The sequence below is a fragment of the Marmota flaviventris genome, chromosome 13, assembly GCF_047511675.1.
Source record: "Marmota flaviventris isolate mMarFla1 chromosome 13, mMarFla1.hap1, whole genome shotgun sequence".
In the NCBI taxonomy this organism is placed as follows: domain Eukaryota; kingdom Metazoa; phylum Chordata; class Mammalia; order Rodentia; family Sciuridae; genus Marmota; species Marmota flaviventris.
Genome location: NC_092510.1, coordinates 42,146,895 through 42,161,278, shown reverse-complemented (window position 1 = coordinate 42,161,278; position 14,384 = coordinate 42,146,895). Strand labels below are relative to the sequence as shown.

The window sequence follows — 14,384 nt, the reverse complement described above, 5'->3', positions numbered from 1 at the left end:
ACCACAACACTTTTCCCAGATACTTTAAGGATTCTTTAATTCAAGTCTATATAGAACAAAACCTCATTTTTTTGCCAGTTTTTCTTTCAATAATAACCTTTACATGCCTGCAAAACTGGGTACTACCACTACAATTGATAATGCCTACTTACCACTTACTGTGTATGTGGGGTTAATAAACATTTTACATATAATTAACCCAGGGTTAATTGAACCCAGGGTTATCTACCACTGGGCTACATCCCAGCCCGCCGACCCTGACCCGTTGTTGAAACAGGATCTTGCTAAATTGCCAGTGCTCGTCTCAACCTCATGATCTTCCTGCCTCTGCCTCCCAAGGCACTGTCACTGGGATTACAGGCATACTCCACCACACCCAGCAGCATACAACTAATTCTACCAACACATTAAGCCTTCACATAATTCTACCTTCACATTAAGTCTATGAGCTAAGTGTGTAAACCTTATTTTACAGATCAGGGAAAGGTTCCATAACATGCTAAACCCATAGCAAGGAAGAAATGGCTCCAGGATGCAAACCCTACAGTGTGGTTTCAAAGTCTTCTTCTAAGTAATCTGCTTCTCAAAATAACTGAGAAGAGGCCAATCACTTTTTAGGGTCCTTACTTTTCAAGAAAGATCACCCAAATACAGGACACAAAAACTAGCATTTGGCTAATTCTCAAGTTTCTAGACTAAATATTAACTAGTTTGTCAACAGGTACTTAAGAGTTTCATGTCCATTCACCCAAACAGAACAAAGATCACTGGCTACATGAATGTTACATCAAATTCAAGGTTACATCAAATTTCTCTCAAATAAAAAAAGCTTATTTTAAAAGAAAGAAAAGCTTATTTAAGTTTCCCTCACCTATTCCTTGCCTATAATAGAGCAAAATGTTGAAAACACTTATACTTTAACATCTGCATATACATCTTAGCTGGCAACTAAGTCTGTATATCAGCTTAGTCCTAAAATAAATTATATTATAAATTATATAATTATAATTATATAATATAAATTATATAAAATAAATTATTATTATAAATTATATTCTTTATATTATTTAACACAGTTAGAATTAACTATTTAACACAAGTAAATACTTAACCTTTCATTTTTCCACAAATGTGTTAGTGTTCAACTAGCAATTATATTAGAAAAATGGAAAAAAAAGAAATAGTAACACCTATTCTTCCACTTAAACTTGGTACTCATATTTAGCTTTATATGTTGAATTTACTTCATATATTTAAGATCTGTTTCTGCTACAGAGAATATAATTACCATCTGAGTCCTCGTTATGTTTCCAGGACTACATAATTTAACATAACCCTCTTCCTGATATAAAATAATGTTACAATTTTTTTATTTTACATATGGGGAAGTTATTGGAGTTAAGTAATTTGCCCAAAGTTTCATACACAACAAATGTCAGATCAAATACAACTTCCCAGATGCTAAAAATAAATGCGAAAGAGATTCCACTTCTAGTTGGTTCTGTTACACAGTTCAAAAAGTTCTAGTCAGTAATAAACTATATAACATTGGCACTATTTCTGATAAAGATATAGCTTCAGAACATGTATATTAAAGAAGTTTGCAAATGACTAACCTGAATATCTCCATTTTCTGCTTCTTCGTCTATGTTAATATAAATACACTGCCAAATTGGCCTATTAGAAAATTGGCAAACTTTTCTATTTTTGTCTAAAAGCATACCACAAATGTGTTCTCTATGCTACTTTAATTCATCATAATATCCCATGAAAGAAAGCAAATAAAACAGAGTGGGAGAAAAAATACATGGTGAACAGCAAAAAACCAAACAACCTAATTTAAAAATGGGTTAAAAAGTTGTGGTATATATGTGTATTAAGAATTGTAATAAAAAAGTACATGTATAAAGGCATAAATTGGCATGAACATACTTTATATAGAGATATGAAAAAGTGTGCCCTATATGTGTAATAAGAATTGTAATGCTTTCCACTGCTGTCATGTAGTTTAAAAAAAATAAAAATTAAAAAAATAAAGATGAAATCCTTCAACCACACACACAAAAAAATTTAGTGTCTTTGGCATACAGATATTTTCCTTAAAACCTTTCATAGAATATATAAATACATTATGGCAGTCATTTTATAATAAAATAACTTTTTAAAAGAAAAATAATTTAGCTTCTGAAAAAAAAAAGGTTAAAAAAAAAAAGCGCCTGAAGGACTATGCTACCAAAGAGGCTATAGAGATGACAAATAAGCCAATGAATGATGTCCAATATCATTAGCCATTAGGGAAATGCAAATTAAAATAAGAAGAACTTCTGGGCAAAGTGACATGCAGCTGTAAACCCAGCTGCTTTGGAGGCTAAGGCAGGAGGAGAGCTCAAGCTCAAGACCTGCCTGGGCAATAGTGAGATCCTGTTTCAACATTTAAAAAAAGCGGGGTGGGAAGGGGAGGTAGTGCAGGCAGTGGCTAGAATATAGCTTAGTAATAAAATGCTTCTGGGTTCAATCTCCCTAAAATCCTAAAAATGAGATAAATTACACACTTATCATTATGGCTACAATAAAAAGTAGCAACAGCAGCAAACGCTGGTGCAATGCAGAGAAATTTAATCACTCATATCTTGCTGATGGTAATGTAAAATGGTATATACAGTTAACTCTGGAAAAGTGTGGCAATCTTTCTTTTCCCCATAGCTTTACTGAGATAAAATTGAAATAAAGTTTGGCAATCTTTTGAAAAAAGCTAAACATGCCACTATCATATGACGTAGGAATTGTACTTCTTGATGTTTATTCCAGAGAAATAAGGATTTATGCTTACAAAAAGACTGTACACAAAAGTCTACTACAATTTTATTCATAATAGCTAAAAACTGGAAGTAATCCAGATAGTCCTTCAACAGGTGAATAGTCAACTGTGGTACATCCTTACCATGGACTAATACTCAGCAATAAAAAGGAATGAATCATTGACACCTGTCACAATTTCTGGAGAATCATGCTAAGTGAAGAAAGTCAGTCAGTACCAAAGGTTATAAAATACATGATTCCATTTATTAAACACCCCCCCCCTCCGCCATGCTGGTGACTAAACCCAGGCCTTTGTGTATGCCAGGCAAATGCTCTATCACTGAGCTACATCCATAACCCCATTTATAAAAATTTCTGAAGTGACAAAATTATATAAATGAAGAGCACATTAATGATTATCAGGGGTTAGGGAGGGCTTGAAGACCTAGTACAATGGGTATAACTATCAAAGGGCAACAAGACAATGGAGATTGTGACAAAAATGTTCAGTAGCATTATTGTGTCAACGTCAATATCCTGGTTGTGATATTGTGCTACACGGTTTTATAAAATGTCACTAATGGAGGAAACTGGGTGGAGGGAACAGGATGTATGCATTATTTCTAATGCTACAATTAATCACTGTGATCTACAATTATTTCAAAGTAGTAAGTTTAATTTTTAAAAATAGTTCCATTGAGGGCTGTGGCTGTGGCTCAGTGGTAGAGCGCTTGCCTAGCACGTGTGAGGCACTGGGTTCGATTCTCAGCACCGCATATATATAAATAAATAAAATAAAGGTCCATCAACAATTTAAAAAATTTAAAAATATTTAAAAAAACAGCTCCATTGAGAATGCAGTATCTCCTCAGGATATTCAGTTACAAATATAAATATGTGTATGTCAAATCAGTAATGTAAAGACTAGACACTGCCAACTGATTTCCCTTATAACTGTATAAAACTGATTGCTTCAATATAAAAACAATGCTAAAAAGAGATAGTATTTGTTGTAGCCTAGACAAAGCTTTTGTAATCTGCTGAATGATCAGGACAGATTCTAAAGAACAAAGTCATATGATGACTTACTACTTCATCCGCAAATCCACCAGCCAGGACAAGAGAATAAGCCCCATCATTACTGCGACCATGAATTCCACCAACATGGGGCCTATGAACACCTGCTTCGCTCACCTATAAAATAAGTAAAATGAGACCACATTACCTCTGAACAGTTGAGTTACATTTAGAAAATTATTTCTCATTTATTATTGTACCTTAAAAATCTAAGCAGAGTTGGGTTTTTTGCTTTTTCATTTAGTTCTCCTCCTAAAACCCCTAAAAGCACTGAGCTAATAAGCCTAAAATAAGTAGGTCTAGAATTCTGAGTTTCATATTATTAAATAATTATCTTCTTTTATAATTGGGACTTTAGCTTAACAGCTAAAAAGGAACTATTAGTTATTGAAACCTCTTTTCCCTTCTTTCTCTTTGATTATGACTGTTCCCTATCAGTTTGCAAAATCATTTTAAACTTTATACTTCTTCCACATTCCCCCAAACCATTTGGTCACAAGGATCCTGATTTTCCCTTCTAAATCCCTTGAATCCAACTTTTTTTCTACTTCAGGTGTGCAACATTAGTTTGAAACATGAATGTTTATAATAGACCATCTTTCATTGCCTCCAGTTTTAGTTACTCAAACCCACTGTATCTATCATAAACAGAATGATTCTTTTAAGAACTGAGTCTCATTTTCAACTTCTTCAAAATATATTCAATAGTCTCACAGTATTCAGCCCAAGTTAAGCATGTCAATACACCTCTCTTAATCTGGCTTCTATTTTCTCAGCTGTATCTCCTGTATCTCCTTCATGGAAAACTATATGCTTATACCAAAATTTTTTGATGTTACTCAACTTATTCCAGTTTAGTGATACTATTCTATTTCAGTTACCTACAGCTTTTTCTCATATATATTGAATTCTGCCTCTCTGAAAAAAGTGTTACTTCTTTGTGTATTTCAAACTCCTTCAGAAAGGTATTATAATTCATCTCTTTGTCATAAGATTGCTCTTAGCAGAGTTAAAGGAAGCTGAAATTTAAGCTTGCATAGGAAGCATGAGAAAAGATGACACTTTAGAAGCTAATAAGAGCAACAGAACCTGGAAAGGCTTAGGTCTTAAAAACATCCACCACTTTAGCAAGAAACCGGGCCATTTGCTTTCCCCACCTCACTAACCTTGGTAAAAACAAATCTGTTCTCTTTTTCTCTAAATAGCAAATCCATCTAATTAGTTGTTGAGGCCAACAACTTCATAATCACCTTAGACCATGTTAAAGGGGCTTTTAAAGTTTGGGAATGAATTAGTGACAGATATATACACACACAAACATAATGAAGTAAATAAAAATATTTACAGCATTTTATATTACATTTATTTATACAACTTTACTTAGAGCCATAAAAATGTAAATCCTGATTACCAATTCAGCCAAAATTATGATATAGTTATTCCACAACAAACATAAGTACTAAACTAAATGTTCATCTTTCAATAAAGTATGAAAGAAAGAAAACCACATAAATATGTTATTTAGAAATAATGAGGTAAATCCGGGGGAAATAATTAAAATTTTCTCTTTAAGAAACAGAAAATGGGGATGAAAAGTAGGGGAGGTTTTAAAAAATACAAATCAATTTAATTTTTCAATCTGTTCCATGTATAATGTTATTTTAATTTTAAAACTGTATTAAAAGTCTAAGTATCAGGGCCACTGAACATAAAAATTAAAACCTATCTTAATTAAAGTCATGAATCATAGATATTGCTAATTGGAAATTGCTTTAGAGATTTTTTTCCACATTAAATTTCCCATGATAGAATTAATATTCTGAAAAGGAAATCAGGAATAAATATAACACTGTCTTCCTCAAGGGGAAAAGAGAAATAATTTTATTCCTGGATTAGCTAGCATTTCCTTCTGCCCAATATCTCAGCATTCATTCAGGAGGATAAGCCTCAAGAAAATACCCAAAGCAAGCTTAGAGTTCAATGACACTAAATGAGAATTTAACATGTGGCTTAAAGAAAAACTTACATTTTATTTTTTAAATAACTTTATTTTATTTATTAATTTTTTTAAGTTGTCAATGGAACTTTACTTAATGAATTTATTTATATATGGTGCTGAGAATTGAACCCAATGCCTCACCTATGCTAGGCGAGTGCTTTACCACTGAGCCACAACCCCCACCTCCTATTTATTTATTTTTAAGTGGTGCTGAGGATTAAACCCAGTGCCTCACATGTGCCACGTAAGCGCTCTATCACTGAGCCACAACTCCAACCCATATATTTTAAATATTAAACTTTTTGTAAGAAAAATTCTTTAGAAAGCTTACCAATAATGTTAACATTGTAACTATAATAGAAGAGTAAAACAATGTGATAAGAAAGCATAGCTCATCACTAAGTCTGTGATATATGTTCCTGTGTGTCATCTGCTAAGGAAGAGCACACCTATCCCAAAGAAAATCTTTCATTCTAACAAATGAACACCACGTGCTAACAGCAAGGTCCATTTACAATCAATATATTGTTAAAACTTACTTCTGTTTTAACTATACCCAATTTTACCATTTCAACTAACCAATTAAAAAACATACCTGAACTCTAAATCTCCAAGTTGATCCAACAGGAATACCAGGAATAGGTCCATAATGATTAGAGGGGACAATAGTACATTCTTTTGTACGACCAACACAAGCCATTCCCTGTAAAGTCACAAAATTAGCTGTTTGAGAAATCAATTATGTTAAATCTTAATGAAAGACAAGATGTGAATAAAACAGAAAATCAACTATTTATGTAATTTAAATATTGCTGATATTAACAATTATATTATTTAACCTTTTATACCATTACTACTACTGGTACTGAAACATTCATTACATACTATAATTTGCTATTAGGAAAAAAAGGAATTCTTCTTTACCCTGCCCCAGTCTCTCCGGCTTTCAGTACTAGCAGATGGCATCTTTGCTTTCTTTTTACTCATCTTGAGTCTTTCACCAGCCTTTACAACCTCACTGGAATCAGTTTTACAGCAAGGACAATACCTTTAAAAGAAAAAAAAAAGAACAAAGGAATTTTGATAATATCATATTAAGGTCAGTAACAGAATAATGGCCTTTCTAGGTTAGGATAAGTTTTAACATGTATTGGTTGGGGTATATTGCAGAGCTTCAGCTGCCATTAACTTCTCAAAATATTTACATGATTAGGCTGCTGTAAAAAAATATTCCTGTCATTCTTTTAGAGAACTTAAATATTTTAATGTTAAAAATCCTCAATTTCAGTTCAAAAGTCAAAGAAAATGATGAGATTCCAATGAAACCATGAACTCTAAACTCATCATTAATCCCAAAAAAAGAAATTACTCATTCAAAATTCTTTTAATTAAAACAAAAATAAAAAGAATTGATGGTTCTGGACCAAACATTGAACTATACAACAGATATATCTCCCCTCAGGGAAGAGATGGTAGTATGGAATGGGATGGGGGTAGGGGTAGGGTGAATGTGGCGCAAAAAAAAAAAAGAGAGAGAGAGAGAGATAGATTCTGGAGAAAAAGATTTACTAATATCTTATATGTAAAGTAGGGAAGAGGAAAAATAATCCTCATTAAAGATGAGGTTTAGCTTTTGGTACAAATAAGTGGATAAGATGATGGAACTACTTACCAAAGACTGGGGGAGGGTTAGGATTTTAGGGGAAGTGTTTATAAAAATCAAATCTCCATTTAGACTAATTTTGTGATGGTGGTCAAGTAGACAAATGGGTCCAGAAATATAAACTCAGGGGAGATTGGATTTCAAGACAAAAATTCAGAACTATTAGCTTGGTGTTTAAAGTCTTATGACTAAATGAGGTCATCTAGGAAGCAAGCATAGAGAGAAAATAAGTGGGCAGTGCTTTAGGTGAACTCCTGAAAGCTGGCAGGTAAGGGGAAAAGAAGAGACTAAAAAGGAAAGGTCAGTGAAGTAGATGAAAAATCAGGATCATATAACATCATAGAATCTATAAAAACAGAGTAACCAGTTGAGCAGTAAAGAGGACTGAGATGTGATCTCTGGGTTTGTAAACAGAAAATATATATAAATTCTACATAAGCATTCATAGGCGAAGTGGGAAGGAAAGCCAGACTGGAGTGCTGTGAGGTGTGAAATGGGAAGAAAGAAAATGAAAACAATTAGTAAGGATAGCTTTTCTATAAAGGGAGTAGGGAAGAGGGTAGACAGATGGAAATCCAGAGAAAAATGGAATCAAGAGAGGTTTTTGTGAGTTTTGAAGGCTCAAGAGATGCTAATGATGATGATCTAGTAATAGAAATTCAGGAGAGGAATTAATTGCAGGAATGAAGTTCCTGGAAAGCAAAAAGATATGTAGCTCTGAGGCCAGGTAGAAGGGTTTCCATTTTAGAGAATCAGGAACAAACTATACACTGAACAAGAGGAAAGAAAAATATGAGACTTTGGAAATAAGAGTTAGAAGCAAAGGTAAAATTTAGAGTATGATCATGCAAGCTAGGAGGTGACAGGAAGTTATATTCCTTTTCACTTTCTCTCACCCCTCCAACCTCTGTCATAACACATAACACAGCAACCGTATTTTTTAACAGGCTAAGGAAAGAGCAAGGAATGGAGAACAATCTGTTCTTCATATTGATACCAGTTATATGCTTGTGACATCAGTATTTCTACCTGTCATATCCTTTACTTAAAAACCCTCAATGACAGTAATATGGCAGCATATAGTTTAAAAAAAAAGAAACAAAATTCCTCATATGGTATTAAAAAGTTCATTATTACTTTGGGCACATTTTCCCCAGTCTTTCTTCTAATCACTTTTTAAAATTGTATTTTAAAATTTCTTTTTAGTGGTGCTATATTTTTAATGCACAAAACATAATTATCAATCTCACTTCCTAGTACCTTCCTTTTCATTCCCCATCTCCTTGTTTTATTCTACTGATCCCCCTTCTATTATTCTAATTACACATATGGCAAGACTCATTGTGGTATATTTATATATGGACATAGCATAATTTGGTAGTTTTTGTTCCCCAGTACTTCTCCTTGTCTTCTTCTTCTCTTTCCCTCAATCCCCTTTTTCTCCTCTATTGGTCTCCCTTCTATTTTCATACTTTTAAAAAATTCTTCTTTTATCCCTCTTTCTAGTTTGCATATGAGAGAAAGCATTTGACTCCCGAGTCTGGTTTATTTCACTCAGCATGATATTTTCCAGTTCTATCCATTTACAAGTATATGAAATAATTTTATTTTTCTTTATGGCCAAGTGAAACTTCATTGTGTATATATACCACAATTTATTTATCCATTCATCTGTTGATGAGCACCTAGGTCAGTTTCATAATTCAGTTTCACAATTCATTGACTATTGTGAATTGTGCTGCTATATACATTGTTATACATGTTATCATTTATAACTGCAGTATGCTGATTTTAGTTGGTTTTTGTTTTTATTTTATTTTGGATAAATACCAAGCAGTGGTATACCTAGGAAATATGGTGGTTCCCTTCCTAGTTTTTTGTGTAATCTCCATATTGCTTTCTAAAGAGGTACTAACTTTCAGTCTCACCAACAATGTATAAGTGTACTTTCCCCCCACATCCTCAACAACAATTATTATTTGTATTCTTGCCATTCTAAATGGAGATGAAGTCTCAGTGTAGTTTTGATTCACATTTCCCTGACTGCTAAGGATGTTGAACAATTTTTGATATTTGTTGGCCATTTGTATTTCTTCTTTTGAGAAATGTCTGTTTTGATCATTAGTCCATTTATTGATTGGTTGTTTGTTTTTATTTGTTAAACCATTTAGATTCTGGCAAGCACACATGAAGCCCTGTTCTACTTACCAACTTCATAGGATTAGATAAAATCATCCATATACAGCATTTTTTAGTGTAAAGCATATGAAATATATAATAATTATTAAGTACTATTATAGAACATGAGAGAGATCAAAACATGGAGCTAAAGACCAGTTCAGAAGCTGCTATGGTAATTGAATAAATACTATCAATGCCAAGTAAGCATTTGTCTCTTAACATTTTAAGCACTTTACTATATACCATTTATCTTTATAAATATACTTTTGGTAGTTCAAATAGATATTTCACATTTGATTCTCTATAAAGCAAAAAACAAATCCTGATGATCATACCAGTATTCTTCTTCTGGGACTTTATCCAAAGGTGGAGTCAGGCAGTAAATATGATAGGCCATATTACATTCGTCACATAGAAGCTGCATGTTGGGTTCATGCTTCTCACCACATTTATGACAAGAGCATGTACGGCATTTCTTATCTGGGTCTCCACCACATAGGTCACATTCAGGGTCATTTTTCCCTTAAGAAAAAAAATTAAAGTAAGTCTTACCTTAAAGTAACTTGTTCATCTATTAATCTCAAAGAAAAACTCATGGAAACAGCATACAACTTTTTTTTTGGGGGGGGGGGGTGGGTACTGGGGATTGAACCTAGAGGTGCTTAATCACTGAGGCATGTCCCCAGCCCTTATTTATTTATTTTGAGATAGGGTCTTGCTAAGTTGCTTCGGGTCTTGTTAAATTGCTGAGGCTGGCCTTGAACTTGCAATATTTCTGCTTCAGCTTTCCAAGCCGCTGGGATTACAAGTGTGTGCCACTACACCCAGCTAGCATATACTTTTTTTAATCAAAGGAACCAAAAGGGATAATCAAATGTGAGAGTTTAGAAATAAAAGCCTGAGTCTCACCTTTGATTTACTGCATTAAAATTTCAAGGATGAGGCTCAAACATAATTCAGTAAAAATCCAATCACCTCCAAACATGATGATAATATCTACTTTTTATTTTTGCATATTCTTTTTCAGGGCTGGGGATTAAATCCAGGACATTGCAAATGTGAGGCAAGTGCTTTACTACTGAACTACATCCTCGCATCATATACTTTTGCCTTAAAATTTTTCTTATAGCAGGGCATAAAGGCACATACATGTAATCTCAGTGATCTGAGAGGCTGAGTCAGGAGGATTGCAAGTTCAAGACCAGCCTTAGCAACTTAGTGAGACCCTATTTTGAAATGAAAAAAAAAAAAAAAAAGTGCTGGAGATGTAGTTCAGTGGTATAGTGCTTGTTTAGCATATGTGAGGCCTTGGATTCAATATTCAGTGCTACAAAAATTAAAAATAAAACCACCCCTCAAATTATATATACACTGACCCAGTTTCCCACAGATGCACCAGACCCTTTAATGAACTCACAGGGCACAAAAGGGAAATATAATTCGTTAAACAAAGTAATTTAATAAATGGAACTGTTCAGTATTTCTTTTGGCCTATAAATGCCAAGAAAAAATTACTGAGACATTGATTGCTCAGTGAACTAAGAAAGCTTGAGAAACTCTAGGCAAAACCTTAGGTAAATTCTTAATTGAATCCAAAGAGAGACAAGTTGATATGTGGGGTCTTTAATCCTCTTGCAAAAAATTTAAAAATGTTCAGTATTGATAGGGTTATGAAGAAACTTGTACACCATTGGTGAGAAATGTATTTGAAAAATTGTTTGAGAATACTCAGAAAAACTTAAGATTTTTTTCATTGGAAGTTATTTCTTCTTTGTCATCCTGAAAGTAAATTTATGTGGTCTACAGTTTTATATTTCCTCCAAATTATCCACTTGTCAGTAAAAACAAATTTCCATAATATATAACACAATCTAAGTTCAAAAGAAAAATGCATACTTAAAAACTTTCCATCTGCAAATGAAATAGGATGCGCTCCGGGCTTCTCAATCTTGAAGATTTCATCTACAAATATTACTCTGCAGTCATTTAAAGTCCCTTCAGAACCTCTGTTTAAAAAAGGAAGAAAAATTAACTTGTACCAACAAAACCTAAACCATGTGCAAATAATAATTAGAAATGAGTTTGGAAATTCACTGAATTTTACTCACGTACATATTGAGATTATACTATTCTAATTATTATGTACTATGGTTTCCAATTGTAGAAAGAGTCCAACAGTGATTATTTAATATTCATAGTTATAACTTTAGTGTAGAATCAGGAAAAAAATGCAGACTTCATTACTTATGTTACTTGGGAAAAAGTAGCTATCTATAAATTTAGCTCAAAGAAAAGATTATTCTGTCAATTAAAATGAAAGATTTCAACATATTTCTAATAAGAATAGTAAATTTCTAGGCAAAAATAAGACGACCTCGCCTCAAAAACAAAATCTTAAAATACAATGCCATATTTTTCTGTCTCAGTTTATGTCTATTTGCATATGCTTCTTCAAGCTTCCTCCTACTACTGTGAATTTGTGCATTTCTCCTTTTTATCTGTCGGCTTTTGCTTTGTATTTCTGAAGACATATTATTAGATGCATACAGATTTAAGAATCCTAAATCATCTTATGAAATGTCTCATTCTCTAGTATTGCAGTCTTCATCATACTACGTTTTTCTTCCCCCCTTTTTTTTTTTTGTTAGCATTTCCTTGGAGACTTTTCCCCCTCTTTTCACCCTTTCTTTAAAAAACTTTTAATATCAAATACACACAAATGCAGAAAGCTACATAGACAAATAAAGAGTTAAACCAACTGTAAGGTGCATATCCTTTGTAAGAGGCCATCAGAGAAGTTAGAACTATTAAGTACCTCTGAAACCATAACAGGCCCCAACCAATGACATCTTCATATTATCCCATGAGTTATATTTACTTTAATTTTCTTCATTCTTGTCACCCATATCCCTAAGCCTATGTTTAGCTTTGCCTGGGTTTTACAAGTGTTAATATATAAATCCCAATACCATCACTCTCTTCCTTGTGTCCAATAATTTCTTAGACTTGATTTTGAAACTTACATTCCAGAAGCATAGCTGAATCAACTTTTATGGATCATCTGTATGTCCATATATTAGGAGTTGGATCTGGAGAAGAGATCAGAAAATCTTGGCCCACTGTGTTTTTGTAAATAAAGTTTTATTGGAACCTAGCTACACCAACTTGATTATGCATCATCTATGGTTATTTCATGCTACAATGGTAGAGTTGAATAGTTTTGACAGAGAGCATTTAAGCATAAAAGTTAAGTTATTTACTGTTGTGCTCTATACAAAAAGTGAAAATGTCAACCCTCACACTAAAGTCTTCATCAGATTTAGGTTCATTTTTTGGTAAACTACGTTATAAGTCTCTTTCCAACTGGAAGTGGTAATTTTTCCCCCCATAATGACAAATACACACTGATGCTCAATGCCTGGATTAATTCATTGGAGGCTGGAAAATGTTGATATTTTAGTTCTATTATTTCCTTTCTTATTTATTTGATGAATAATTTGAGAAATTTTAAAAAGAAACATTTTTCAATATTTGGTGATCCACTGGTATAGCTCATATAATATGCAGTTAAATGCTTATTTGGCATTTTTTAATAAATTACTTTTTTCTTTATATTAGTTTAACATAGCAAAATGTATAAAATGCATATGCTTAAAACAAATATTTAGAGTCTTTTTAAAAATTTGTTTTTTTAGATATACATGATAATAGAATGTACTTTGACATATTATACATACACAGAGCATAACTTATTCTAATTAGAATCCCATTCTTGAGGTTATACATAATGTGGCATCTCACTAGTTATGTATTTGTATATGAATATTGGAAAGTTCTGATTTATTCTAGCTTTCCATTCCCATCCTCCCTCCCTTTTCTTAATTCCCCTTTCAACATCTATTTTTCCCCATCCCCCTTATTGTGCGTCAGCATCCACATATCAGAGACAACATTCCATCTTTGGTTTTTTGAAGTTGGCTTATTTCACTTAGCTTGATAATCTCTAGTTCCATCCATTTACAGGCAAATGCCATAACTTCATTCTTCTTTATGGCTGAATAGTATTCCATTGTGTATACTATTCTAGTAGGCTCAGGATCTCTGGTTGAATATCTAAGTCCTTGATCCACTTAAAACTGACTTGTGTGCAGGGCAAGAGATAGGGATTAAATTTCATTCTACTGCATACAAATTTCCAGTTTTCCCAGCATCATTTGTTGAAGAGGCTATCTTTTCTCTAATGTATACTTATGGTGCCTTTGTCCAAGATGAACTGGATTTATGTGGATTTGTCTCTGTGTCTTCTATTCTGTTCCATTGGTCTTCATGTCTATTTTGGTGCCAATACCATGCCATTTTTGTTACAATAGCCCTGTAGTGTAATTTCAGATCTGGTATTGTGATGACCCCTGCTTTGCTTTAAGGATTGCTTTGGCTATTTTAGTATTTGGCAGTTTTTTAAAAACCAGTTCTCTAACAAGTTTTTGTACTGCTATGAACCCATGGCTTTAAAAATATTTGATGTGATTCAAACTACCATAATTATATTTTTCTTATTAATATTCAAATTATTTCAACACTGGCCTACAGGAGCTTCCAGATGACTCCTACTCTATTGACAAGAACTTAGCAGCATTTGTAGATTTTATTGTTATTTGTATGAAA

The 14,384-nt window shown here is 33.0% G+C and overlaps 1 protein-coding gene across 2 annotated transcripts in view; it reads right to left on the bottom strand.

The window, feature by feature from the left end:
• The window catches only part of Uhrf2 (ubiquitin like with PHD and ring finger domains 2), a 78,541-nt gene that overhangs the window by 15,718 nt on the left and 48,439 nt on the right, over window positions 1-14,384 (bottom strand). For both annotated transcript variants that reach the window (XM_027943063.2, XM_071600631.1), the window contains 5 exons: window positions 11,616-11,725; window positions 10,055-10,241; window positions 6,800-6,923; window positions 6,471-6,578; window positions 3,889-3,993 (listed from right to left, as the gene is read on the bottom strand). In XM_027943063.2, the coding sequence (XP_027798864.2) occupies window positions 3,889-3,993; window positions 6,471-6,578; window positions 6,800-6,923; window positions 10,055-10,241; window positions 11,616-11,725 (634 nt within the window). The remainder of the gene's footprint in view (window positions 1-3,888; window positions 3,994-6,470; window positions 6,579-6,799; window positions 6,924-10,054; window positions 10,242-11,615; window positions 11,726-14,384) is intronic.